Here is a 27,710-nt window from a genome sequence, read left to right on the forward strand (position 1 = left end):
AGCTCAGCTAACTATGAATATTGACTACTTTTACCCTATGTCCATAGATACACGTTTGACTTATTTCATAATGACAAATTGCAATCACTATTTGTTTTAGCAATCATAGCAACCATCACGAATTTACATAGGCTACCGCACTGTTTATTAGGCTTACTCCTGGACATGACCTACGAATCTTGGCTACAACGAATCTTGTCATTAAGCTTTTTACACTGTCTAAAAAGTAATTTCATGATACAACATGATGATGGCTATCCCTCGTCTTTGAGGATGATAGTCTTCGCAATAAAATAATAATTTAACTTACAACGTATTTTTATGATACAACATAACATGATTAAACGGTTTTAAAATTCCAGTTAAATGTTTCCATAAAAAATCCGACATTGTTATAGAAAAAAATATTTACGGTCCCAAAATAGGCTATTTCTATTGTGGGAGAAAAGGTTGCTTAGGCTAGGCCTATTATAAACATTTTACCATCAGGGACTTTCATCTAGAGTAGATTTGTAGTTACAGTTAAATTGTCTTTACAACTGTTACATTTTCAAAAGTCAGCTTTCGGGTTTATTTCGAGCTTGACGTAGCCTAAGTTTTTATTTGAGACAACTTCGTTTTTCAAATAGTCTGTAAGCTAGGTCCACCTGGAAACACTGAATAAAAACTAACACACCACTAGTCCACTACTTGCAATAGCTTATAGGCCTACAGAGAAGATTATAGTTTCACGATTTTACATGTCAGTTTGCTTAAGATTTTTCAAATCAAAAACTATTGCATTTTCTTCTTCATTTAAATCTTCTTTACTTTTTTGACTGTCAACAAAAATGGGACTTGTGTTTTCTGACGGATACTCATCCGAGCCCCGCCCATTAATCGAATTTTTGAATTTGAAAGATCGACCGTTGGCAAATTTCCATCGGCGCATATCACTGTCTTCTCGACGTAAGTTTGAGCGATTCGCTCTCCCACTGTGACAAGGGAGGTTGTCGAATTTTGGTAAAACATATTCTTGCTTTCTAATCTCTTTACTTCGCCGTGGTCTAGAGTAAGGTGAGCATCCAGGAAGCGAAAAAGAACTGCTTACAGCATCGGAGTCAAAATTTGGATAATTCGATTGCTGGGCTACTCTTTGAGAACATGAAGACAGCAAAGTACTGTTTGGATCTTTAGAAGAAGAGAGCGATGACGTCATGCATTCTGTTGGAGGCAAAAGACAAGCTTGTTGCTTCCCGGTCACAGGATCATTTAAAACCGTTTCAACCATTGAGGTGAAGTGTTTGCAATATCGGTTTTGTGATCTTCCATTTTCACCGCTGTTGCATTCGGGAAATACCCTCTGAAATGAAACCAATCAACGTTGGAGATAACTACAATGACATTTTCACAGCCACAGCGTATAGTCTATAGGTGTCCTTCACTTTAGGCTTAGATTTTTTAGCTTTAGCATGTTTAATTGTTTAATCAATCTGGTAAAAACATTTCCCGTGATCTACCAAGAACAGAACACAAACAAGCTTTTGGTTTGAAATGAAAAGTTTAACGAGTGAGTTGTAGCCTGTCATGCTGCACCTGAAAGATCTTGTTATGTGTAAAAAAAAGAGAAGAAATCTAACAAACAGTTAGAGAAATAAAAGATTATTGAATATTGACTGTAACAAATCTGGAAAAAAATGGCGGAAAGACTATGGTGTCGAATTCCTAGTCAGAAGCATCGAAGGCGTCCACCTTTGGAAATCTTCAAAAATCTTTCAACATGGACAAACCAAGATTTTATAAACTTATAAGAACTATGGACAATTGATTGTTGTGGATTGTTTGTTCGAATTCCTAGTCAGAAGCATCGAAGGCGTCCACCTTTGGAAATCTTCAAAAATCTTTCAACATGGACAAACCAAGATTTTATAAACTTATAAGAACTATGGACAATTGATTGTTGTGGATTGTTTGTTGTGAACTATAGGGAAGGTCTGATTAGTTGAGCCACTTTTTGCAATTTTTTTTTATGTGAGTTGGTTTTATTTCTTCATTCACAGTGGTCTACCTTCTGCGTATATTAAACAATATTTGTAGGAAGTACAAGCCTTGTCGAACGACGACAACCGGGTCCACAGGTGTTTAAAAACTACTAGTCAAATGGCTCAACTAACACCACGGCAAGGGTTAGTTGAGCCATCATTTATTATTTTTGAAAAGACAAATTTAACCACATTTCTTTTCCAACCTTAGTTTATATTTAAAGTAATAATATCAATGTATGAAAACAGGTTAACAATTGTTCCAAGAGTTGCTCGTAACTCAATGTGCAGATAAAATAATGAAGGTATTGCTACGGCATCCAAATAACACCATTTCATTATAGCTTGACCACGTTTATGACCTTTTGTTGAGTTTTATGTAGTTCAAAGAGATTTATTGGACCGTAAACAAACTTATCCAACGGCTGCAATCTATGTAAGGTGTGTGGAGGTATCGTAAGCATTATAACGCCCTTTATACACTGGCTCAACTAACACCGAAGGCAGTGGCTCAACTAACACCTTAACTATACCGCCATGAAAATGTTAAAACTACAGCAAAACTTCATGGCACACCATGCCGCTTTTTATTCAGAACGTAGCTTGTTTGGTAAGCTACCAAACAAATTAAATGAAACTGTCTCAGTAACCAAGTAAAAAAAATATTATTGGACATACCTCTATTTTCAAAATCTAGGCCTACTTTCCAAGGTCAAAACTCAACTTTTTAACTTCAGCACCACATATAATATCAATCGTCAACTCAAACCAGACGAGAGACCACGCGATGAGAAACTTTAAGATCACGTGATGATAAAATGTGGTTACCTGTCCACATTTAAGAATTGAAAGGGGTGGATCAACTAACCCAGTGGCTCAACTAACCCGAGCTTCCCCTACTGTATTGATCGTTGTGGAGACTCACGGTAGCCGACGCCTTGTTCAGGCATAGCCGATGATGATAATGATGATGATGGCTGTAGCAAATCTGGAAATAATGACGGGAGGACAATGGTGCTGTCTACAACCAACATAAACTAGTAGCCTATTGTAAGGAATGATTAAGGGGGAAAATAGCGAGTCTGAAAGTGATTAAGTTTAGCCTGGTCTATAGTGGGAGTGCTTTCCGGAAAAAACTCCTGAATGTTTTTACTATTTTGGTTTGCCTAATTGCTACCAGATATCTAGAATGACATGAAAAAGCTACATTATTTCCTTAAAAGAACATTCCGTTGTATGAAAATACTATTTTTTGAGAGTAAGCTTATGGTAGTTAGACTAGGGTTACCATATTTGAAAAAGCAAAATTCCGAACAGTGCATGACTATTTTCATGAGACCATATACTGTATATGCGCTACCGAAATGCTAAAGCTGCAAACGTTGTACGATACTTATGCTAAAGCGCCAGCTACCGAAGTGAAAAGTATTGTCTTCTGTCACGAGCAGAATTTCAAACCAGGCAGGGTAAGCACTCTCTAAATATAGCTACCGACCGTCACTGAAAAAAATCTCAACTTCATAAGAGTGAAAAATAATAATGAGAATTAGGTTGTGCCGAAAATAGAGTAAAAGCAATTGCATGCTTAAAACAAATTAAAGACACGCTTGTAAGTCAAGTCACTACAAATTTACTCTTCTGACCATGCATATTTTTCTGAAGATCTAATTCTCTTCAATAGGGCTTTGTGTGATTTCAAAAATGAGAAAAATTCACTACAGCACATATCTTTGAAATTATATTGAAGAGTCAATATGCCTTTCATAGTCGCGACGCTCAACTTGATGACGCTTAGATAAAGCTAAAAAAAAAGACCAGAATAAACCAAATTGAAGCAGAAATACACTAAAAAATAAACCAACATACAATAGGGGAAGGTATGGACCCATGACCATACCTGACCCATGAATCACCCCCTTCCAAATTCGAATAAAACCTCATAGTAGATTTTTTATCAACTAAATAAGTTGCATTTAGTTCAATAGTATTTCTTGGAAAGTTTTAGATGGAATCTTTTAAAATTTTGCAAGTTAGAGGGTGGGGTGTGATTTTGAGGTGTTTTAGTAAAATTTCTCATTTGCGTTTGGAGCTTTACAGAAACTTAAATGCAGCTAGCATCGAGATATAAAATTCAGAAATTGTAATGGGCTATATAGTGCAGGATTTAGTACGGTACAGTTCATTTAGACTTCACTCCATTCTAATTAAGTAAAGCTAAGATGAAACTTTGTCACCAACAGTTCTGATCGATGATCCACCAAAAGTTTTGTCCCTTGAACCACATAGTTCATGGGTTAGCACAATGCCTAATTAAGGGACAATAAACATGTTTCAATTATTTTTTATTTTAGAAATTATTGTGTATTGTAAGTGGAGAGTAAAGTATTATAAAATGACTGGCGTAGCTGGTGATGCCTAATCGATTGTTTTTGTCCTCTCCCCACCACTTGCAGGAACGACAAAACAAACAGTCAACATTAAAAAGTTTTGAACCGACTTTTCGCAGTTTAATATTGCTTAATCTATTTCTGCAAACTTTTAGCAGTGTGCTCATTTGACAGTGTATTTATTGTATCATAAAAGTTTGCTCTAAACATTTTTAAGGTCACACTTATCAGAGTGGTTCAAGGGTCCATACCCGGTGGTTCAAGGGTCCAAACGCGTTTGCACCGTTGAACCACTCTGATCACCGTCAATGTTGTCAAATATTGTTGTTGATCCTATAATTATATGTGGTTGAATTTTTTACACAATATACTGAAGTAATCACACTATGTTGTGTGGAAGTTTCGTCATCATAGAGGGATTAGTTAACCAACTATAGCTTTTAATGTGAAAAAGTGGCTCATCAGTCCATACCTTCCCCTACTGATAAATCGCATTACGACAATGAAGCTAAACAAAAAAGACCAGAATAAGCCAAATTGAAGCAGAAATAAACTAAAAAATTTGTTAGAGTGAAATAATCACTGCAACGAACCGAATACCTGACGTAAAGTATGTTAAAAAAACAAATTATAAACCAAAAAATAAAAATAATAAACCAAATCGAAAAATAATAAACCAAACGGTTGCAAAATAAACCAGATTTGGTTTTAAAAAGACTAAAATGGTAACACTGACTTCTAAGTGGTAAACATCATTGATAAGGAAAACGCTCTGTTACATCATAATTCCGTGCAACCTCGTAGTAAAAAAAATGCACAAGGTACGAAATAACAATGTTCTGGATTGGCAGTGTGCACAGTACGATTGCAGATGCAGTAAAATGTGCTGGCTGAGCGAATTTTGTAGGACACCCTTAATTTACAGGATTATTCCCGCAATTTTAATTCCCCCAAAACACCCATCATAAAATTCCGGACATTTGAGCATTTTTTTAAATTCCTTCCGGACGCAAAATTTTACCCTAAATTCCGGACATGTCCGGAATTTTCCGGACGGTATGGCAACCCTAAGTTAGAGTCTTACTTGTTTGCAATGGGCCTCTTTAGTTTTCTTCACGACATTTTTCGAAATGTACAAATGGCAGTCACACAAAGGCATTTCTATTAAAGAGTCATGTCGAGATTCTGAAAACTTTTCAAAGAACGGAGCCTTTTCAACTTGACCTCTGCAGCTGCATATGGTAGTCAGTCCAAGCTTCAGCTCGCTTGTTAGTTTTTTCTAGAAAAATTTGTTGATCAGTCTAAATCTACAGATTGTAGTGAAGAAACTCTATACTTTCAAAAATTAAGCTACGCTTTAAAAAAATTTGGGTAAGCTGTAGCTTATGGCAACATTGAAACCTACTGTAAGCCTACACATAGCCTACCTTCTTCATCTTTGCGTTGAAGCAAGAATGAGTGCAAAATTCAATGATTGCAGTGAGAATGGCAACAGAAGCTCCAATGCATAAAAATACGAAAGCACCACCAAGATTGGCAACAGTCAGTGATTTCGTCGAAGAAGTGTCTTCCTGAATTATTATCATAAAAAATTGAAGTGTTTTGCATTTGAAATGTTACGTTAGGGTTTTAGCAACTTAACTCTTTTGCGACCACGGACGTGTGTTTACGTGTTTGGATTTTGCGATGACAACCAAGGGCGTGCCCATACGTTCAAAGTAAGCGATCAAAAATATAAATAGTAGCTGAATCAATTTTTGCTTAGAGGACCGTTTTACCTTGAACGTATGGGTAATGTGTTTGGTTGTAATGGCAAAATCTCGAGACAAATATACACTCATCAGTAGATCCATAGCACTGCAGTTGCTACCCAAAGCTGGGGAGTGATTATTATTCGTCCAAGAGAAACCACGCATTCAGAGGGTAGGCTATATTATTTGTGGTACGGTTTCTTAAACCAATCCTTGGTTTTTATCGAAGCCATATTTTATTTGAATTGTACAAGAATTTTCCGCTTTGTGGTTGACTTAACTTAGGTGAAAATAAATATCCTACCAAAGTCCCAAAATGAACTCAACGTTTTTGGTTTCTATGGAACAATCAATAATTTAAAAAAAAAAATTCTGCTCCACGTTTGGTGATACTTATTCAATGAGAACAAGCCGCCTTTACGGCGGCGAAAGCTGCATCAATAAATTTATAATTATACAAGTTGCCGAACCTGACTGATTTTGTTTACTTAGTAGAGAAAGAAAGCAATACATTTTTATAATCTTTTTTATTGCGGAATTCAAATTGTAATCATGCACTGCACAAATTTTGAAACTACAGCATGACTGATATTCTGTTACTGACAAAATTAAGTGCCAACAGGCGATAGCTAACCGAAAGAGCAACCCAACTTTAAGGTAAGATGTACCAGCAGGCAATAATATCTCATCCATGGATCAGGCTAACTGGTGATTAAGAAGTTTAATTTGACAAATTTTGTTCGTCTTATGCACTAACTGTAATCCACTGATTAAAATCAACAATTAGCCTACTGATCTATAGATGAACTGATTTTCGATTAAAAATTCATCCAACCTAAGTGTTAAATCTGGATATCAAGGTAGCTCTCAATTGTTGCGTTTATAATAAAAATGTTCAAAGCGAAAAACATACCCCCGCAACAAATCTTTTCGTTTTTAATTCAACGTCTGCAGACATTTTTTATTTGCTTGCTGGGCACTTACGCCGATAGAGATCAACGCCACCTAGGTGTAGGCTACATCATTTTTTTTCACTATCGCACGAGTATATCAATGCAGGACATAGCCGTACGAGACCAACCATTTTGGGGGGGCAGAACGTAAATTTGCCCAAATGTGCACGCTTATATAGAAATTGCCCAAATATAATGTATGCGGTGCGTGATAACAATAAAAAACTAACATAACAAGATCACCAGCAGTGGCGTAGCCAGTAATTTTGAAAGGGAGGGGTTTGACGGTGTGTTTCGCTTATGGCGACACCCAGCAGTGGGGGGTCTGGGGGGGCTCCCCCAGAAAATTTTGAAAAATTACTTTGAATTTGGTGCATTCTGAGAGTATTTTCAACAAAAATGTGGTTATGAATATTCCTGTAAAAGGGTGCTGTCCGGTGGCATAGCAAAAGAATAAGATCATGTTTTCTTCAGCGTGTTTCGGAAATAAAGCTACAAGTCTCTATGTTTTCTTGTTGCTAATTCCTGGCTGAGATATTTGAATGTTTGGTAATGGCAAAACTCGCTCTTTGCAATAGCCTACACACCCCCCCCCCCTCTGGCTACGCCATTGATCACCAGCTAGCTAGAATTTCTTACCAAAGTAGGCTAATCAAGATAGAACAACTGAATTCATCTCTGAAGATACCTTGCTTGTGCATTGCTCGATGCTTCTGCACTTTGGCATAGTAAGTAGGAGTAACAAATATTGTTTTACACACCACAAATAATAAACAACGCCACTTAAATATTCAGTTGTGATGTCACAAAAGACTCAGAAAAATAAACATTGCAGGAAACCGGCTCAGGGTGACCATGCGGATTCAGAAAAAACTACATAACAATAGATAAATTATAATTAAATGTAATAAAACACAGACATACTACTTCTGTTCAAATAAACTTTGTTCAAGCAATTAAAGTAGTTTTGATGATACAAATTTTAGTACAAAAATAAAAAGGTCTGGCAGCACTACTTCTAAAAATATGGTTAGGCTAGGTAATTTGATGACAAAAATAACTAATATTCAGTATTCTAAGTTTGCATACAGACGATGACGTAGGATTCAAAGAACCCAATTAGCCTAACAGTACGTATTTACATTGATTCAATGTCTGAATATTGAATAATATTCAATCATCGGATTTGCAGAAGGCGTCGTTGGATTTTCAAAAAATCGCCGAATAGGCAACTCGCCGAAAAAGGCTCTTGCCGAATAGGGAACTCGCCGAATAGTAACAGAACCTTTTATAAAAGTAAATAAACAAAGCTAAGCAACACCTTAACATTACTTTTAACAGGTATAACATGTTTTTGTTAAATGTTGTGGTGTTGCTTAGCTATGTCCGTTTATGGTTGAAAAAGTACAGTGACCTCCCCACCAGGGGTGCATTCCTAAAATTTTTTTTGGGGGGGCTCTAACACTTAGCTGTGTTGTTATAGACAAAGTATGTATAAGTATTCGGTGTAGGTTAGCCAGCAATGTTTACCTTTTTTAAAAGGAAACACTGTTCAGTTTATTTTTACTTCTGAACATCATGTCGAAAAACAACCCATGCTAAAACATAGCTTAAAGTACAGAAAAAGGTAGAAGCAACAAACCGTGAAAACGTGGTTGAATCCGATATAAAATTATAAGTTTGAAATTTGGCTTGGTTGCTACACTGCAATCTCCTTTGCTTTTTTTTACTGTGTTGGCCTACACATGAAACTCGATTTGCATGAGCTAATTCCAATCTCTTAACTCAATTGTAAACTTATGAGTATGAGCCAATCATGGACTTCTAAGTAGTAGCATCTGGACTGGAAACGCTGTGACCAACAAAAGGCCAAACAGTTGGTACAACAGTTGACCAACAGTGGGCCAACAGGGTTAGAACTATTTGGCCTTTTGTTGGTCACAGCGTTTCCAGTCCAGATGCTACTATTTAGAAGTCCATGAGCCAATCCTAAGCACACTTGCAAAAACGGTGCACGGTCGATTGGTCGACAGGACAATTGGTCGACAAGACAGTTGGTCGACAGGACGTTAGGTCGACGACGATTCATTTTAGGGTTAGGGTTAGAGTTAGAGTTAGGTTAGGGTTAAGGTTAGTTAACTAACCCTAACCCTAAAATGAATCGTTCTGTCGACGTAACGTCCTGTCGACCAATTGTCTTGTCGACCAATTGTCTGTCGACCAATTGTCCTGTCGACCAACTGACCGGGTAGCCTACTGCAAAAACATTGACTGCAATAGGAAAGTAAGGAAATGCCATTCTTGAAATGAGCTCTTGTGGTTGCAGATTTGCTATATAAGAACCAATAAGCTGCCAATGTGACAGTTACACTAAAATCTCATTTAGTTATTAACGAACAGTTTAAAAAAATCCAATTACCGTACAGCAAAAGCATATTCCAAGTTGGTGCAAACGAGATTACACAAAACAAATAGCCTGTCTGCCAGGTCTTTGGTTTTATGGGCTAAGTTATAAGCACCACGACAGTCCTTGATTTTAGCCAGCAAACAGTTTTTGCAGAGATCTGAGTTCATTCAATGTGGCCAGCTTAGAATGCTTAACTTGAATATCCACAGCCGACCGATGAGTCTGTTTGTTTGTTTGTTTGTTTATCTTTATCCTGCATTGCAGGAAAGCGGACTTGAGCGCTATGCATCGGTGTACGCCTTCCGACATACACCTGACCCACGCTGCAGCCGACAGCAATGTCTGTTTCCGGTTGTCTACTTTACTTATGATGACTTAAATTTGGTACTACCCATTACTCGAAATCGATCACTAGGTAGAGGCAATTATCGTAAAGTTTCTTGCCCAGAGAAACAACAGCAAGTGCGAGTGGCTGGAGTCGAACATGCAGGCTCTCGACTGCGAGCCCAACGCGCTAACCACTCGGCCACGGCTGCCGACAACTTCTGAGTTGCAGCAGTGCCATTCCATAAATGAGGAGGAGGTGATCCATTGATGCTGATGAACAACAATGCTGAAACAAGTGACATGGTCAGCCGTGATCGTAGCGGTGTGATGACCAAGTTCATTTGTGAAAATCCACATTCTGCTTCAGCAGAACTTATAGCAATCATGTTTAGTACTACGTTCTTGAGCAACTTTATCGTATCTGGTTAATAACAAGGATTGTCAACATACAATCGAAAATCAGAAATAGGAGTGATGACATGAAATCTCTCCTCTATTCTTCGTAATCTCTGCTCCCCTTCTTGCCATGGAACTTCGACTGCAGCAGGCTATAACTCTGGTACAATAATTTCCAAGCTCTTCACAGAATTTTCATTGTTGGTGTCCATCATCCTGCTTCCAATGTTGTCAACCAAAGCTTGAATAATCCGATTACGATCAAAAGAAGGGTAGTCTCTACGTCGAGCTTTGAACTGGTCCAATGTTGTGCCTTTAAAGGAGTAGTTTTTTGTACTTCCGGGACTCAAGTTAACAACTTCATCAAACGAATACTTTCCTTCTTGAATAGCTTTTTTTATTTGAAGTAGAGAATTAACAGTTCATTTGACATGACGATTAGCTACTACGAAGTTGATATTCCCAGTCTGGAGAGTTTCTGACAAAAGTGATAATTGGCGATTGCTATCAACTTATGTTCGTGTTTTTTTGCAGTTCTGTTGTGAGAAAGCTGTTAAAGTGTTACTTGTTCAGTCGAGAAGTTGTTGTTCAGCCAGAAAAGCTGAAAAATGGAAGCTTGAACGAGCCCCCCCTGAGCCCCCCCTACATCAAGCTTTTTCATATTTCGGGGGGCTCAGCCCCCCTGAGCCCCCCCCAGGAATGCAACCCTGTTCCCCACCCGAATTGTTTTATAAAAGTAGGCTAGGCTATTCACCGGATTTATATAAATTCATATTTTGTAGTTGCCCAAATCAAGATGATGCATTTATTAATATTATGAAAAAAATTAAAGACTGTAAATTTTGATGCCGAGGCAACTGCATCATGCCAATTTGGGCAGTTTTATAAATAGACTATGATCAGATATTTTCATATTTTTTTGTTGCCCAAATCTAAACGATACAGTTATGTAAATGGGAAAAATTAATGAATTTGTTCATTTTGGGGAAACTGCCTCACGCTAATTTGGGCAGTTGCATAAACAGACTAATCAGTTTCATCAAATAGCCTAATTTCATGTTTTCAGCTGCCCAAATCAACACGATGCATGTGTGAAAATTAATAAAATTAGCTATAAAGGTCAAATTTTGCCATTTGATTTGTTCAGTTTCACAAAACTATTAGAGACATATTTTGGTGGCTGCCCAAATTGGCATGATGCAGTTGGTTAAATGCATTTCGTACTACAATTTGATCACCATGGAATACAATACATCAATACGGGTGTGCCAAATGACAATTTTGCGGCACATTTCTTGTGCAAATAAGAGGCTGTACTTAGTTTGATAGGTAAAAGTTACTAATTTATAGTTTTTCTTAATTCATGCAATTTTGTAGCTTTTTATATAGCAATTTTTGCCCTAATAATTTCAAGATTTTGCCCGAATTCGCGACGTTTTGAAACAACAGGAGGGCGGCTGCCCCCCCTGCCCCCCTGGCTCGTACGGCTATGATGCAGGATGCAACCATACAGCAAAAAATGACTGAACTAACTTTGGGGCATTCAACAGCATCGGTTCTCCACCATTTATCCTTTAACTCATCAAGGACTCCATTTTCTTGCAGCTTCAGTATAGCGACACTTAGTTCATCTCGAAGTTTCGATTCTGAAAAAAAAAACCTATCACTTCCATGCTTGCTGTAACAACATGACTTCTTATCAATTTTTTGCTTTTCGTTAATTAGGCTACAATTATAGCCTAAGCGTTGATGATATGAAAGAGTGACGTCAAAAAATAATAACAAGTCGTAAAACATTGATGGATGCAAAGTAATACGAAACGGTGACGTCAAGAATTGCATGTTTAATAATAATATTAAATTGAAATATTGACAAGAGTGAAATCAGAATCAAATACCGACAGACAAAATCTAGATCATGCAACTATAGCCTATAACCAAATAATTGTAATCTATTATGCTTTTCCTGTAATTTTTAGCCTAGCCTACTTGATGTCAAAGCCATATTATGCATAGGCCAAAACATTACAGTACAAGCTGAAAGATTAAGTGGGTATCTCACAATGCAATATCCAAAATACAGCAAACCATCAATGTTAGAACTGAGCTAGCCTTTTATAAGTATTCTCTTGGAGACTCATACCCATAGTAGCAATGCCATATCCGCGAGTGTCCAATAATCCTCCAACTTGAGTGAGATTACAATTTTGATACGCAAGATACTCAAGTGTACTTGATTCCATTAGATAAGCATAATCACCTGTACAAGATGCAAGTGTAAAGTATTTTATGTGGAAACACGTGCAACCTTTCTTTCAATCCATGCACAAAACAGTCCTACAACGAAAATGTATGACCAAAAACGAACTGCAGCCTATAAGCTCAAAGGGAAAACATTAAAATTTGATCAAACATTGGCACCTAATACATGGAATAGTCTGCAATCAATACAAGGCTACCGGTAGGCTACTTCAACCAGTGGCTCTGCTTCAACAAGCGGAAGCTGTACTCGGTCAACCCCGATGATCAGCCATTTGTATCTCTGTCTGTAAATCAGTATTCCCAAACCCGCACAGTTTAGCTTTGAGACAGTCTCATCACAGAGACGAACAATCTCACAAAAAATTACTCACAAACCTTTCAACACAAGTCCTATGCCTTCCGTGTCATTATGAACAAACACGCCTTTAGATTGCGTCATAAAACTCCACATTTTTGCATAAGTTGGAAGCTTTGAATTCTGAAGAGCATTTGGGACATTATTAATATCGTTAAGCCTTTTGAACAAAAGTAAAGCCTATAGGCCAGGGCTCCTCAACTGGTGGACCGCGGTACCAATCAGAACCTTCTGGGTGCTGATGGTGGACCTTGAGCTTTTGGAAGAATAACCTCGTTCCCACGTTTCAGGGCTTCTCCAAACAGGTTTCTACTGGGAGGAAGCAATTTTTACTGTGATTATCCTAGTTGCTGGGGGGCTTCGACTCCCTAACACTTTCTCAGAAATCCAATTCGAGTTGTTTACCTAAAAAAGTGGTTTGGTACAGATAGTTTAACTTTTGTGGTTGCGTGTGAAATAACTCATTCACCGGACCGCTAAAAATATTCAACTTGTCAAACTGGAGCTTTGTTAAGATTAGTTAAGTAACCATGCTATAGGCATATAATTAAACTGGGAAATATCATTAGAAAAAGTAGGCACTGCAGTAGTTACAAAAGTCCTTTCAAATAGGCTTTAGTCAAACTTAAGGATCATTTCCAAGAGCGATAAACAAATTCATGTACAAAATATTATTATCCTACTGTAGTTTTTTCAAGATCTCTCAAGTAGTCTAACTAAGCCTATTTCTTTAACACCACACAAAAAATAAACCCTAGGATTGAAAAGAATCTAAATTTGACGTGAGAAACTACTCGAATGTGAAAAGTCACTCAAACACATAGGCTACACATGTAGGCTATGTCTTATACAGAAAATAATGTAGTCTCCGGTACCTTGAAAAATGAGGCTGTGGCTTGACCTTTCATGGTTCCATATTTGATAGCTGTCTGCGAAGCAAGGTCGTCTACGCTGGTTATTTCTGTTTCCAGTCTTGTGACAGTGAGAAATGCAGCCAAGTTGGCGGTGTAAGATGATATCAGAATTAGTATGAAGAACCACCAGACGCCAGCTAAAAGCCTACAAAATTCATCGAGGAGGCTGAAAGCTTGCCACCCTTATTTAGCTCCATGGCGCTCTATGTTGCATAGCTCTATATGCAACAAAAAATTGGGTTGGGAAGTAGGCGACATGATTTTAGGAGAGTAAAATGAATATTTGTGATAAAAAATGAAACAAAAAAATACTTTCAGTTGACCTTTTATAGCCCAATCTTGCAAATTTGTAACAAGTTGCAGCAGCTAAATATTATTGTTTTAATGTTTTGGTTGTAGCCTTCTACATGTTTAAAAAAAAAATTTCCTTTTTTTCTTGAGCGCTACGGGAATAGTTTATACAGCCGAATAAGTAAAACGACCTCAACTGCAATAACGAAACATCCAGGAACGTTTTATTTGCTTTGCATAATTTTTAGTTAATAATGCATTCAGTGTTATTTTAAGTTTAAGCAGCCAAAAAAAACAACATTTCTTTACTATTGTTGAATTTTGAAATTTCAAAAAAAAGGAAAAAATCTGTGTTTTACACGTTCGATTTTAACTAAAACTAGGCTCGCCATGGTGACTAAATCACAATCGATTGGTTACTATTTTATCTAAATTCGACAACGGATGTGCTAGGCTAGTTGTTACAATTACAGGGTAGGTCACACCAAGTATAGACAAATATTTATTGAAATAAAAGTACACCTAACAGGAAAAAATTCACACATACAAAGAAAAGTATGTCGTCTTATTTTTCAATCTTATCCTCTTTTTGCCTTCGCCAAACGCCTTAGTCTGTTGTGCACTTGTCTGCATGAGGCACGCATGGTGTCTGATGATATTTTTTCCCAGCAAGTGCGCAATTTTGCCTTCAGAGCTGTAATGCTTGAATGAATTGAAGAACAGGCTTCACTCTCCAAGGTTCTCCACTACTCCATATTGTGAAGTCCATTGGGTTTAAATCAAGAGAGGATGGAAGCCATAATTCCTTTGGCCGAAATCCTGCCGTATTCTCCTTGCACCAGTCCTGGACAAGGTTCGCTGTTTGGGACGTAGCCCCGTCTTGTTGAAGAGTTATTCGTCTTCTCCAAATGTTGCATTGATCCAAGGAATCAATTTCTCCAACATTTTCAAATAGGCTAAACATGTTGATTAACTTTTACTCCCTCGATCTTCAATGAAGAAGAAGGGACTGTTTTCACCAGTTGAAGTTACCCTATCCCAAACCATCACAGAGACTGGTTTCTGTCTCTAGAACATCAGCCTTTTCATTCAGTGGGATATCTTCTTTATTCTTTGCGTAAATACAGTCATTCTGATGGTTATGAACAACCTGGACAGTGAATAACTTTTCGACTGTCCAAAGAACTGGTGGCTGCGTACCTCATGCAGTCAAGTGCACAACAGACTAAAGCGTTTTTGTGAAGGCAAAGGGAGGATACATTGAAAAATAAGAGTGCATTTTGTCTATTTATACTTTTATTTGTATCTTTCTTTATAGGCTATGTGTAATTTTTTTTCTGTTTGAATGTGCTGTTATTTCAATGAATATTTGTCTAGACTTGGTGTGATCACCCAGTAATATGTGTATTGTGTAGTCCCGCAGCAGGCTACATTTTTGTGCTAGAAGAGGTGAGCTAGGCCGAACAACAATAACCAGCTTGGTCCTCGGGCAAACAACTAGAAATATCTATTGTTCACTTTGTTATGACAAATGTGCAAGCAATAAATATCCACCCAGCTACCTCACGCCTAATTGGCCTAAAAGGTACCTTCAGACAGAACGAGGATAGCAGGAACCGAATAGAGATGCTCAGCTGGTGGATGTTTATTTCTTGTTCACACACAGCACGTGAGTAGGCTATTCAAGCGCAAAACAGCTGCGGATTTTCTAATCTGTTTTTTTTTTGGCGTACGGACGACTTAAAATTACCGTAGTTTTAGTTTTGCGTTGCGTGTGAACGAATAGAAGCTACTAGGCTACCGATAAAATGTGACTGCAATCAAAAGATGTAACTACAAGGGATATAGGGTTACCGTAGATTAAGATTTGTTTGCTTAATTTCACACTGGTTGAACTTGTCGGGTTGCCAAACAGAAAACAATGTTTACTAAACGGAGCAAGCTTGAGATATAAATGAAAATCGTCTAGCGGGATACACATTATTTAAAATTTGGACCTTTTCGAAGACTAAAAAGAGGGCTACATAGTTATACACTCCTGGGCTACATAGTTACACACTCCTGGGCTACATAGTTACAAATTTTTATTTTTTCTTCTAAGTTTTTATTGGAAAGGTCTGGTGCCAGTTTTTAATCTAAAATCAAACAAAACCCTTTGCTTCATCAATGATGAATGCAGAAAATGTAGCGTACTGAGCTGTGTGGCGGTGGAGACACCTTTATTGTGACATCTGAATTCCTTCGATATCGATCAAGTACTTTAATTGGTTGAACCTAACATTTTGTAACAAAATTAACTACAGAATGTTAAGATTGAATTATCTTACATTACCTTGTAGATACAGATCTAGGACTGATGTCTGAGCCTTGCTGCATAAGAGCGCCAATGCCAAACCAGAGACTGTCTAGAAATCCAAAGTTATTTTCGACGTGCTCTAACTCAGTTCCACTAGTGGACGAATCTTGCCATTCCTGAGGACTTAACCTGAAATTACAAAATGTTAATGTTTAAACAACGACAACATGTCCATAGTAAATACCAGGTAGGCTACACAAAATTTCAGTATAGTGTTGCCTACACTACGCTTTGGAAAAAGGGCGAGATCAGCATTGGCCTTGATAATTATTAAATTAGCATTCGTCTGTTTATATCGGCATTTGGACAATATAAAATATAATTAGTTTATAAATTAAAACATTTTGCTACTTACCTTGCGATACAAAACATTATCAGTGCTACAGAAACGTACGAGACCAATACTAGGATCCAAATGAGGATGGAAAGAGGCTTGAAAAATCCAAACAGATTTGGATTACTGACTGTTGGGGTTCGATAAAGAATGCTAACACCTAGACTCATGTACGGCTTTGTAAATTTAACAGCTTTCTCTCGATCGTAGGTTATAGTGAGAGGAGCAACAGCCATGTCTGCATGCTGAAAATAGAAAACAATAAAAAATGCGAAAACTTAGTGAAGAAGTTAGTCGTTTCGTATCGTCGAAACGTGGGAACAAGTGAATATTGGCGCTTACGATATGAGATGGTAGGCTGCAAAAAAAGTCAGTTAGTCGTTTATTTTTGTTCGGATGCAAAACAAAACATAGTCCTACATACTGTATAACGAAAACGAAGCATACAGCAAGCAATGCATCCAATATAATTATTTTGTCCAGCCAAGAAGCACGTCCATTTTTTGAATAAGTAGCCTACTCTAAATAACTACTGCAAAGAAGTTATTTGATGAGTTAGGTATGTGAACAGCAAAATCTCAAAGTGCCCTTTAATTATTCTAGTTGTTAATTGTTAATTTTAGCACCCCTTTCATTAGTTCTCCTATCATTCCATCCCAAGAGCCGTCTTCCGTGTTTTTGGACCCGTAGTGCTTGTCCTCTACTTCCGTTATATTGTACGCGAACTTAAGCTCTTCAGACAAATACTAAAAACAAAACAAACATTCAAATGTAGCTAATGATGACTATACTTGTTGTACGGTTCTCATTACACTTGGCTTCAGAACGCTGACAAAAGTAGGGTAACCCAGCTTTCTTTTGGTTTTTTTTTTGTACAGTAACTACAGTACATCTACTAACTTTGTTTCCCTCTAAGTAGAGGTGAGCAATGTAAAACATTGGTCATGCTTTTCATTTTTTTATGTTTGAATCAAAATAGAAACAATTTAGCTAATTACATCGAGTAATTCCTTGCAATATCCAGAATATTTCTCTTCAAAGTTTCCATTTCCGCCAATCGGGATATTTTCTTTAAACATGTACGGCTTCACCTAAAACATAGTTGTAAAATTTACTGTAAAATCCACTGTTACTGTTATCTTCACTAACTAATGTTGAATAAACGATAATTGGTATGCAGGGCCGTGTTAACCGCACCCCGTAGCCTACCCTCCGGCCGGGGGACCACGGCTGATTAAGGGCTCCCTCATTTTAGTTTATCTAATCTTTTTTGACTGTTTAAAAAATAAAAATAAATACTGCAGAATCTCGATTATAATCAACAGCTAACTAAATTAAATTACGCAAGCCCGTATTTACTGCTTTTTTAGGATTTACTCTGTTGGTAGGTACTCTACCGTAGCAATGCACTATGCAATCAGGGCACTGCTAGCGTAGCTACAGATGATTTATTATTATTCTTATCACACGTCATTGACAGGGGTCCAGGAAGTAGTTAGGACCCCGGATGCGTTTAGGGTCCCGTAACCTTCACAAGGGGACAGGAAAATTAATCTTAGAAGTGCTTTGATTTGGAGTCCGAAGATCTCATTGGTACCGGCTCAAATTATGCTCTCAAAGGCCCTGACTATGTGTCATCAGTCAGCCAATGCCCTTGAGCCAGTTTTGTGTAATAGAATATCTTACTGGTAGAGTGGAAACAACAGTTCAAGAAAACATGTAGGCTGGGCTACAGGTTTCTATAGCTTAACGAAGACTTAGCTTTTTGTTGATAAAGCCGTCTCTAGGGAAAAAAAAATAGCTAAATCCACTGAACAGCTGTTGTGTTCATGCATGTTTTGAACAATGGCTTACAAGGTTTATTAGGTTTCAACAATCGGCAGCCGTGGCCGAGTCGGCAGCCGTGGCCGAGTGGTTAGCGCGTTGGGCTCGCAGTCGAGAGCCTGCATGTTCGACTCCAGCCACCCGCACTTGCTGTTGTTTCTCTGGGCAAGAAACTTAACGATAATTGCCTCTACCTAGTGATCGATTTCGAGTAATGGGTAGTAATAAATTTAAGTCATAAGTAGAGTAGACAACCGGAAACAGACATTGCCGTCGGCTGCAGCGTGGGTCAGGTGTATGTCGGAAGGCGTACACCGATGCATAGCGCTCAAGTCCGCTTTCCCGCAATGCAGGATAAAGATAAACAAACAAACAAACAAGGATAACCACCACTTATAGAGCGCTAGGATATATAATATGTTGTAGGCTATAGCTGGACATTTTTCACCTCAAACACTTTCACGACAAAAACAAAACTTGCATTGGTCTTCATAATATCAGGCCACAATAGAATATCAATGATAGACTTACAAGAATTGTGGTGACCAATAAGGTTCGGTTTTTGAAAAACAATTTTGAGTCATTGATATTAGTTTTTGCAGTTGTAGAGTCAAACATTTCTAGGCGGTTTCGATTTGAGTTTTCTTTTTTCATGTTTCTTGAACCCGAGTTTGTATTGACTTCGCTACTCCATTCGCCAATCTTCGAAAACAAATACTGTGCTGAGAATTTTTTAGGTTACAACAATCGTTTTTGGATACATGTTTACTTACTACTAGCCTACTTACTACAAGATTAAGGACAGAATTCCCACCAAATCTCTTTTCAATAAAAGCAACGAGCTACAAGTCGAAGACATGTTTTTAATAGAAGTAGGCTATGCAAGTTTGTTTATAAAAGCAATAAAGGACATCTACCAGCAATTTTTTTGAGTACTTTCGTCTTAGTAAGGAAACTCATAACTATAATATCAGAGGTGCTAAGAAAGATATGCTTTTTAAACCAAGAATGCGTACAAAGCTTGGCCAACGCTCAATTAAATTTCTTGGAACAAACACTTGGAACAAATTACCGGAACAGCTAAGAAAAGTTCAAACAATTAATATGTTTTCTAAAAAATTAAAACTGCACTTAATGTCTGAGTATAAGTAACTGGTAGCCTATAGTACCATCAAACTGCTTCTACTTATTCTCACCGTATCTCGCTAATTACTGTATATTCGCTTTTGTCTTACCAGTATGCTGTGCTGTGTGTTGTATGTATATTGTATATGCCATTTTGTATTTTTGCATCATTTCTAGTATTCCTGTTTTTTTATATTGCACTGTTAAATTTCGTATGTGTATTGTTTTTTTATGTTGTATATAATATATATCTACCAATCAATCAAATCAATCAATCAATCAATATCTGCGTTCAACTTCGACACCGTTCCATTTTAAATAATCCATGACACCACACGGGTGTGGCAGACTTGATGACCAGTTCGGTCCTTCTGTCACTCCCATCATCATCAGCAAACAACCTAGCTCACATTGTAATCTTGTATTGTTTTTTTTCGCATGTGCTGATGATGCAAAATAAAAGAACTTCTTCTTCTACTACTTAGGCTACTGTGGATTTTTATTCAAAAACTCAGTCAGTAACAAAACGTTGGCTAAGTCTTCTTATTTCACAATTTGCAAACATCGTTTATTGTTTAGTGAATTATAATTACTCCAAACAACAAAATCTGTTATGTTTACATTCATTCAACGTCTGCAGAAGTTGAATCAACGTTAAAATGACGGATTTTGCTGTCTGGGGTCGGTTTCGCGACCTGTGAGGTTTAACTTATTTCGATCTGTTTCCATTAATTTCAACCAACTGCGAGCAAAAGTTTGTTGCTTGAACTAAATGAACATAACTTGGTTGAAAGCAAATTCAAAATAGGCTACAGAGAGGTCTACAGTACATTATTTAAAATATAAACACTGGCACACGCAATGAACATGGGGCTTTAGGTCGAGGCCATGGGTTCTTTCAACCTGGCTATAAACTGTAAAAAAGAGAGTAGGCTATTTTGTCAAAAAAACTTGATAAATGTCATTTAATGCACCCCTCATTAGCAAAATTTCAGGTTGCCTACTTTTTTTTTTTTACAAATTGTAACATTTGTAACATAGTGTAACACTTTGTAACAAATGGCACTTTGTAACAAAGTGCCATTAAAGATCACATATTCGATTGCCAAACATGTTCAAATAACAAACCATCCTTGGAGTCGTTTAGAATTATGCGTAAATGTTCCACCGAATTCGACACTAAAATCCACGAGGCTTTGCTAATAAAATCATACAATCCTCGCCTCAATACACAGTTGTTTGCCTCAGGCGCTCCTTATTTACTCAACGTCTTTTCTTGATGCGTCATATGATGCGTCTTTGCCTCGCGTAATTTAAACGCCATGTGATGTGCCTTTCTCTTTTGCTCTGCCGTTTCATTTTATGCATTTCGTTTTTTAATTCAGTGTTTAGATCAGTTATTCAATTCATTTTCATTGTAGATATGATAAGCAGTTATTTTTTGTTATTTGATAAGAGCTAACGTGTGTATGGCCGAAAACGTTTGTAGCTTATAGTTTATGTTCAATTTTAATGAATTATGTTAAAGGGATACTAAAGGAAAAACCTGACTTGGCGATTTTCCACGTTCTTTGTGTTTAACTTGCTACCATAAAACAATTTTCAATAGAATTTTTCCCCATTGCGGTCTGACCATCATTGCGCGCGTGCTTTTGTCAAAGCTTTCAAAACCAGAATGGGCCTGAGCAGCGAAGCGTGCGACTGTACAGTCTACGTAACAAAAGACGAGCAATCAGCTGATCACACAACAGTTGTTACTGCCGGCGATTTAACTGTAGGCTATGTATGTAGGTACATCAAAACATCAGATTTCAACGTCAAAACATCAGACAGTTTGCTCAAAACATCAGATCTGATGTTAAAACATCAGATGTTGTGACGTGGCTTTTGTTATTGGTTATTGCTGTCTTTTGTGACGTATTCTCGAGCTGTGTTTGCACTTTTTGGTCATTTTGAGAAAAAGTGAAAATAAATGAAACATTGGATTTTAGGCCTTGCCAGCGCCATTAAAAACTTTTTTTTTTTCGGTAATTTTTTTTGAAATGTTTTCTTGAATGTTTAGTTTACGCATTTTAATGGTTAATTCACGTTTGAAAATTTCATTTAGTATGCCTTTAAATGCCGTGTGGTTGCTTGGTTGTATATATTTAATAATGCTGGTAAAAATAAGTCAGATGCAGATAACCAAACAACGAGGCTGGATTAGCATTTTTTACTTGCACATTTATAGAGAAACTGTTTATAAAACTTTCCTTTGTCACATAATATGGTTTATGTCAAAGTTAGGAACTTTTTGCGTTGCAGAAATAATAACTCACCTTCTTTACTTCGGTATAAGTTGCAGTGACAACCGCCATTCTAACTTCTGTTCGCTCTCCATGTTCATCAAAACTAATTGTTCCCGTGAGCCCTGGATAGCTGCTCTGAAACACACTTTGTTCACATGAAAAACAACCATTGTTCTCATTCGTTTGTTAGGCTATACTTTTTTCAGCAAATCTGAAAAAGGATAAACATCATATTTTACTAAACTAGTGTTGACATTTTTCATAGAAATTAACCTAATTACACTCACATTTTTCAAGACACGAATAAGAGTGTTTCCAAAGAGCCATACGTTGTTAGAATCACAAGGAAGACTTCGGTGGTTGAAGTGCTGCAATGGGTTTGCTGCGAGGTTTGACAAAACAGCGGCGTACATATGCAATGCATCAAACATCAAAGCCACTTCAGCCTGAAGAAATAAAATTATTAAACAAATTGAAGTTATTTTCACAGTAGGTTATCTTTTATCGTGCGAAGGCTTACAAACGAAAATCTATATTGTCTGGAATAAGCAAGTCACTATGCAGAATGTGACAGTAATGCAGTATGTCGTTGAAAATATTGTAATAACAAAACTTACTGTGAATGCGGACAAAGGCAGAACGCTGCCAAACCTTTGCTCGTACTTGTTGATCTAAAAATGTTGATCCATGTAAGTCTTAAGATTTAGTACCGAACTGACTTAACTTGTATTGCATAAATGAGCATATCTAACATTCAACAATTTAAGATATTTTGAAACAACTTAGTTAGCAGCTTTCCATTCAATATAATTAGCCCTGCAAATCCATTTTATTTAGGCTAACCACAATTTGAAAAGTTGTTATCCTATCAATAAATCAAATCTCTGTGTTTTGTATAAACAATTAGACGATGCTACTTAAATTAATGCTAGAGTTGAGCCAAAACCTTTTTGTCTCATCCAGAATCGAACTACTGCTTTATCTTTTGTGCATAGCCTCTTGGTAGATAAACAAATGCTTTAAGAATATTTTATACTTACATTATCGCCATCAAGGTTTTGTGTGGATACAAATTTGTTCCATTGATTTTGAACGAGTCTTAGCGATTCTAATTCCTCATTGAGTAAGTTCAAAACTATGATGTTCCTTTGGCCAAATTTGAGAAGATTTCTTTCCAAAAACAAATTCGAATTCTGAAAAGTAGAAAACTCTTGACTTTTCACGGCACAAAGTTAAGCTACTCTAGTCAATACTTTGATTTAAAATGAACTATAACAGCCTGGAATATTGTATGTTTGAAATGCAGAATGCTGATACTCTTGAATAGCAGAATAGGTCACATTAATACCGCATTATTAAATGGAAATAAAAGACGTTAAAACGTCGGTAAAATTCTGTTAAATTTCTTTTACAAGAGGGCAATGTACAAATTTCAAAAGTTGCAATTAAAGTTCCAATTTTGAATTTTAAAAACGTTTAGCGTGGCTATGATAGCATTTTTTCCAAATTATAAAAGTATTAAAACTTGTTATAAGAATACAGGAAGCTTTACCGTGCCAAACAGGATGTAGTGGTATTCATTTTCAAGCAAACCGAGTTGTAAGGCCTGCAAAGCAGATATGATTTTAAATATTTATGATTTGTGCAATGTATTCAAGAAAGATTAGTTGTTATACCACACGCCAAAATCACAATAACTTCATTTTCAGTAACGTAAAATCACTTCTTAAATTGTAGGAATTGGCTTATGACATAGATATGGACTTGACTGTCAATTAACTCGTAAACCAAACAGAGTAGGCTAGCATAAATAGGCTACACACATTTAGAAACACTAATAAAAACATTCTTATAATTAAAAAAATTACATCACAGGTTTTTGAAGGCAAAACTGTAATAATTTATAAAGGTAATTTGCGTTCTTCTGGTGACTATTTACTAGGTTACCTCCTGATGTTAAAGATGATAACTAGCTTTTGTATTTCCGACGTTTCGTCAGTCAGCACGACTGACTTTATCAAGGTGGCTAAAACAGGTTAACACAACCTGTTCAGCAACGATGGCACAACACAAAAACGTACTGATAAAATGAATAAAGTAAGCAGCAAGAATCAGAATTAAAACACGCAACAAGACACCTAGAGGTTAAACTGAATGCAGTGAATGCCTAAAACCAGTAGGCTGCTTTCCAACAGCGTAAATTTATCTATCTATTGGGCCACCGTCAAGAAACATTGAAAAGTCATCAGACAAGACAGAAACCAAGGGAATTGGCAATAACAATGATAGAGAAGACGCACTGAGAATGGAAAAGGTGAAGTTAAAGTTAAAGTAATTTTTTGTACACAGAGGGAAAATTCTGACCATCTTTCTGGTTGAGAGCATGTTGTGCTTTCTGGTTTATGTACCACTTTTCTGTAAATAATCTTTTTGTGTAATCCTTTTCAGTTTTAAGAATGGTAGCGTTGGTCCAAGTAATTTTATGGTCTGTCTTAAAACTGAAAAGGATTACACAAAAAGATTATTTACAGAAAAGTGGTACATAAACCAGAAAGCACAACATGCTCTCAACCAGAAAGATGGTCAGAATTTTCCCTCTGTGTACAAAAAATTACTTTAACTTTAACTTCACCTTTTCCATTCTCAGTGCGTCTTCTCTATCATTGTTATTGCCAATTCCCTTGGTTTCTGTCTTGTCTGATGACTTTTCAATGTTTCTTGACGGTGGCCCAATAGATAGATAAATTTACGCTGTTGGAAAGCAGCCTACTGGTTTTAGGCATTCACTGCATTCAGTTTAACCTCTAGGTGTCTTGTTGCGTGTTTTAATTCTGATTCTTGCTGCTTACTTTATTCATTTTATCAGTACGTTTTTGTGTTGTGCCATCGTTGCTGAACAGGTTGTGTTAACCTGTTTTAGCCACCTTGATAAAGTCAGTCGTGCTGACTGACGAAACGTCGGAAATACAAAAGCTAGTTATCATCTTTAACATCAGGAGGTAACCTAGTAAATAGTCACCAGAAGAACGCAAATTACTTTTATTATAAAATGCCTGGTGAACAGTCTCTCTCTGTTTTTAATTTATAAAGGCTTTGCTGAAAATGCAATCGTTTTATAAAGATTCGTTATTGATCAATTGGTCATGTCATTTATCAATGGCCTAACACTAAGATATTTGAATAGTTGTGAAAACATTGCTGCTTGCATTGAGTTGACCTTCTTGTTTTATAAAGCTTTTGATTTTGTTCAATTGATTGAGGGAATGTTTATGGTCGGACTGACAAAGCTTCTTTGAGAGCTTAATCCTGGTAGTTTTGCATAATTGTAGAGGCTTTGAACCACTGATGCAGGCCCGGTCACAGAGATTAACAGAGTGAAGTTTCGAGATGTTGTTGTCTGTGAAGTAGGCTACACCATCCACTAGTAGCCACTGAATGGAAAGTAGTCCTTAAGGTGCATTGCACAAGCACACCCCGAAAATCGAACCACTGCCACTTGATCTTACAATTAACTTTGGATTAGTTGAAGAAAGCTTATTTTTTTCGGTTCTAACACTTTTAAACTGTTTCACGAAAGGCACATTCAACTTTTAAAATAAAACGAAAACAAAAATAAACACTTACCCTTTGTAAAATTAAAAACAAAGAATTGTATTCCTCGCAATCTACAATGATGTGCTTGATTCTTCTTTCTAGTATTATTTGCAACAACAGTGTTAGATGAAGCTTGTCTTTTGGCTTCACTTGTAAAAGTGTTAGATCGTTGTTGTGCATTCGCGATAAAACGTCCGTAAGTGGTTGAAGACGAGACAAGTCCCCGCAATAAAGAATAGCTATTTTTGTCCACTTGTAATGCAGAACAAGATCAATCACAGCTGAATTCCAAATTTCTAACGAAGGCGACAGTTTTATTGTGTATGTTGTGTCTGGGTTCTGATTGAAAATAAAGAAGCACATTCAGTGATGACCACATAACCAGCTTTGCTTAAAAAATTGTATCACCATATATAAAGAGAAGTCAGTTTATTGCTGATCATACAGTATTTTTCAGAGTTTACCAAAAAACGTCAAAACCTTTAACGTTTAAAACCACATTTAAATTGAGCTTTTTTATCAATCTGTTGCACTTCGATGACTGGTCCATGGTAATAATCACTAACTTGAATCCACATGCAGAGCAGAAAAAGGTTTGTAGGCTAACTCCTAAAAGAAGATGTTAGCCATCGCGTCATGCCATGACTGTGAAAAGTTCAAGCAAGGTTAAGGCAAACTATATTAAGTTGTATAGCCAACAAAAAACTTAAAAAATTGTTCAAAGAACAAACCCAGACCTTGTTTTTTCGATGAGTCTTTTTAATAGATCGTTCGCTTTTTCCAACGTGAATATGTGTCATATGCTTGGCATCGCATATGGACTGGATGACGTCAGAATCCATTGAAGTAACGATGGCAGCAACACCAACATACAGTTGCGAGCACACTGTTGAAAGATACACAAAAAACACATCACTTTGGGTTAGTTCCATATCATATGGTGCTATTTTTTTTTCTTTTCTTTTAATCAAGCCAATGAATTTTGTGGAGAGACGCTTTTTTCAAGCACCTCCAATTGTAAATAGACCAGAGTAGGCTAAAGTTGTAGCTAATGAAAAAAAAACAGAATCATATATTTGGAGCACGATTGCTGTTAGCAAACAAATTAAGTTAAATTAACAAATCAAATAACATTTCAATGTGGTCCATTATGTCACGTTTTCTATTCGAAAAAAGCATACTGTTTCTTGCTTACAAGTTATTATGATGAAAACTTTACTAAGTTGATGAAAACGTGTAACGCACTTGACAGCTTTTTGCAAACTCATCTTTAACAAAAATTCAAGGTTACGGATTTGCACTTTTTCTTTTGTTTGATAGCCTAAAACGATGTTGAGCGCTTCAACAAAGCATTAACTTGTGGTTATGTTCTTCCAAATCATGGGAGACATTGTTCTTGTAGAGGCCTTGTTTTAGTTTATCAAGAAGTTCTCAATCGCTAATCATCGACAACATGGAAACGGTGATATTAACGTCATAGTTGATCAAGGCGAAACCGTCTTGATAACATAGGTCGCACAGACGCACACCCTTCATCAAGGTCTAAAAGCAGAAGGACTACATCCAGACTAGCCTATCCCATGTCTCCCATCCCAAGGTGGTGGAAGAGAAGCATACCTGGAGACCTAAAGCCTACTATATTTAGCCTGAATAGCCAGACAATAAAAAAATCGTTTTTGATAGGCTAAGTAGCTGATAAATTAGGGCCTAAGTACGCGTGCTCTAATAAAGCGATTCGTTACACCAGCAGGCAACAGGCTAATATAAAATAAACAGAAACTTATTACTCCGACCTTTTTTGGTGATTTGAAAACCACTTTGCGAATTCTCTTCATAAGTCTGCATGAAAGTCGTGAATGTGCTATTCCCAGAGTACCGCTCATTGAGTGAGAAAATAGCAAATTCAAAGGCAAGCTTTGAATGGAGCCCAACATCTCTCTCATCAATCCCATCATCAGCTTCTGAGAAAAGAGGGTGAAACAAATTCGCTGTAGAATCTTGCTTCAGCTTACTTTCGTGTGATCTTTGCTTTGGAAATAATCCACCTACAGAAGACAACGTTTCAATTTATTTTTGTCATCAACACTTTCAGAACAAAAAGGAAATAGCCTATAGGCTCTTAGCT

At 36.9% G+C, this 27,710-nt stretch overlaps 1 protein-coding gene across 1 annotated transcript in view; it reads right to left on the reverse strand.

Moving 5' to 3' along the window:
- Positions 1–225: 225 nt before the first annotated feature.
- LOC145785187 (glutamate receptor ionotropic, kainate 2-like) overlaps positions 226–27,710 on the reverse strand; it is a 28,371-nt gene continuing 886 nt past the window's right edge. The window contains exons 2-20 of the mRNA XM_082596880.1: positions 27,379–27,630; positions 26,317–26,471; positions 25,616–25,924; positions 23,544–23,597; positions 23,032–23,184; positions 22,609–22,662; positions 22,279–22,437; positions 22,022–22,126; positions 17,753–17,845; positions 17,381–17,500; positions 16,776–16,999; positions 16,397–16,549; positions 13,735–13,918; positions 12,880–12,982; positions 12,386–12,502; positions 11,776–11,888; positions 5,836–5,979; positions 5,493–5,687; positions 226–1,342 (exon numbers count right to left, since the gene is read on the reverse strand). Coding sequence (XP_082453006.1) covers positions 737–1,342; positions 5,493–5,687; positions 5,836–5,979; positions 11,776–11,888; positions 12,386–12,502; positions 12,880–12,982; positions 13,735–13,918; positions 16,397–16,549; positions 16,776–16,999; positions 17,381–17,500; positions 17,753–17,845; positions 22,022–22,126; positions 22,279–22,437; positions 22,609–22,662; positions 23,032–23,184; positions 23,544–23,597; positions 25,616–25,924; positions 26,317–26,471; positions 27,379–27,630 — 3,293 coding nt within the window. The 3' untranslated portion in view covers positions 226–736. The remainder of the gene's footprint in view (positions 1,343–5,492; positions 5,688–5,835; positions 5,980–11,775; positions 11,889–12,385; positions 12,503–12,879; positions 12,983–13,734; positions 13,919–16,396; positions 16,550–16,775; positions 17,000–17,380; positions 17,501–17,752; positions 17,846–22,021; positions 22,127–22,278; positions 22,438–22,608; positions 22,663–23,031; positions 23,185–23,543; positions 23,598–25,615; positions 25,925–26,316; positions 26,472–27,378; positions 27,631–27,710) is intronic.

This window comes from Aplidium turbinatum, chromosome 16 (genome assembly GCF_918807975.1).
Source record: "Aplidium turbinatum chromosome 16, kaAplTurb1.1, whole genome shotgun sequence".
NCBI lineage: Eukaryota > Metazoa > Chordata > Ascidiacea > Aplousobranchia > Polyclinidae > Aplidium > Aplidium turbinatum.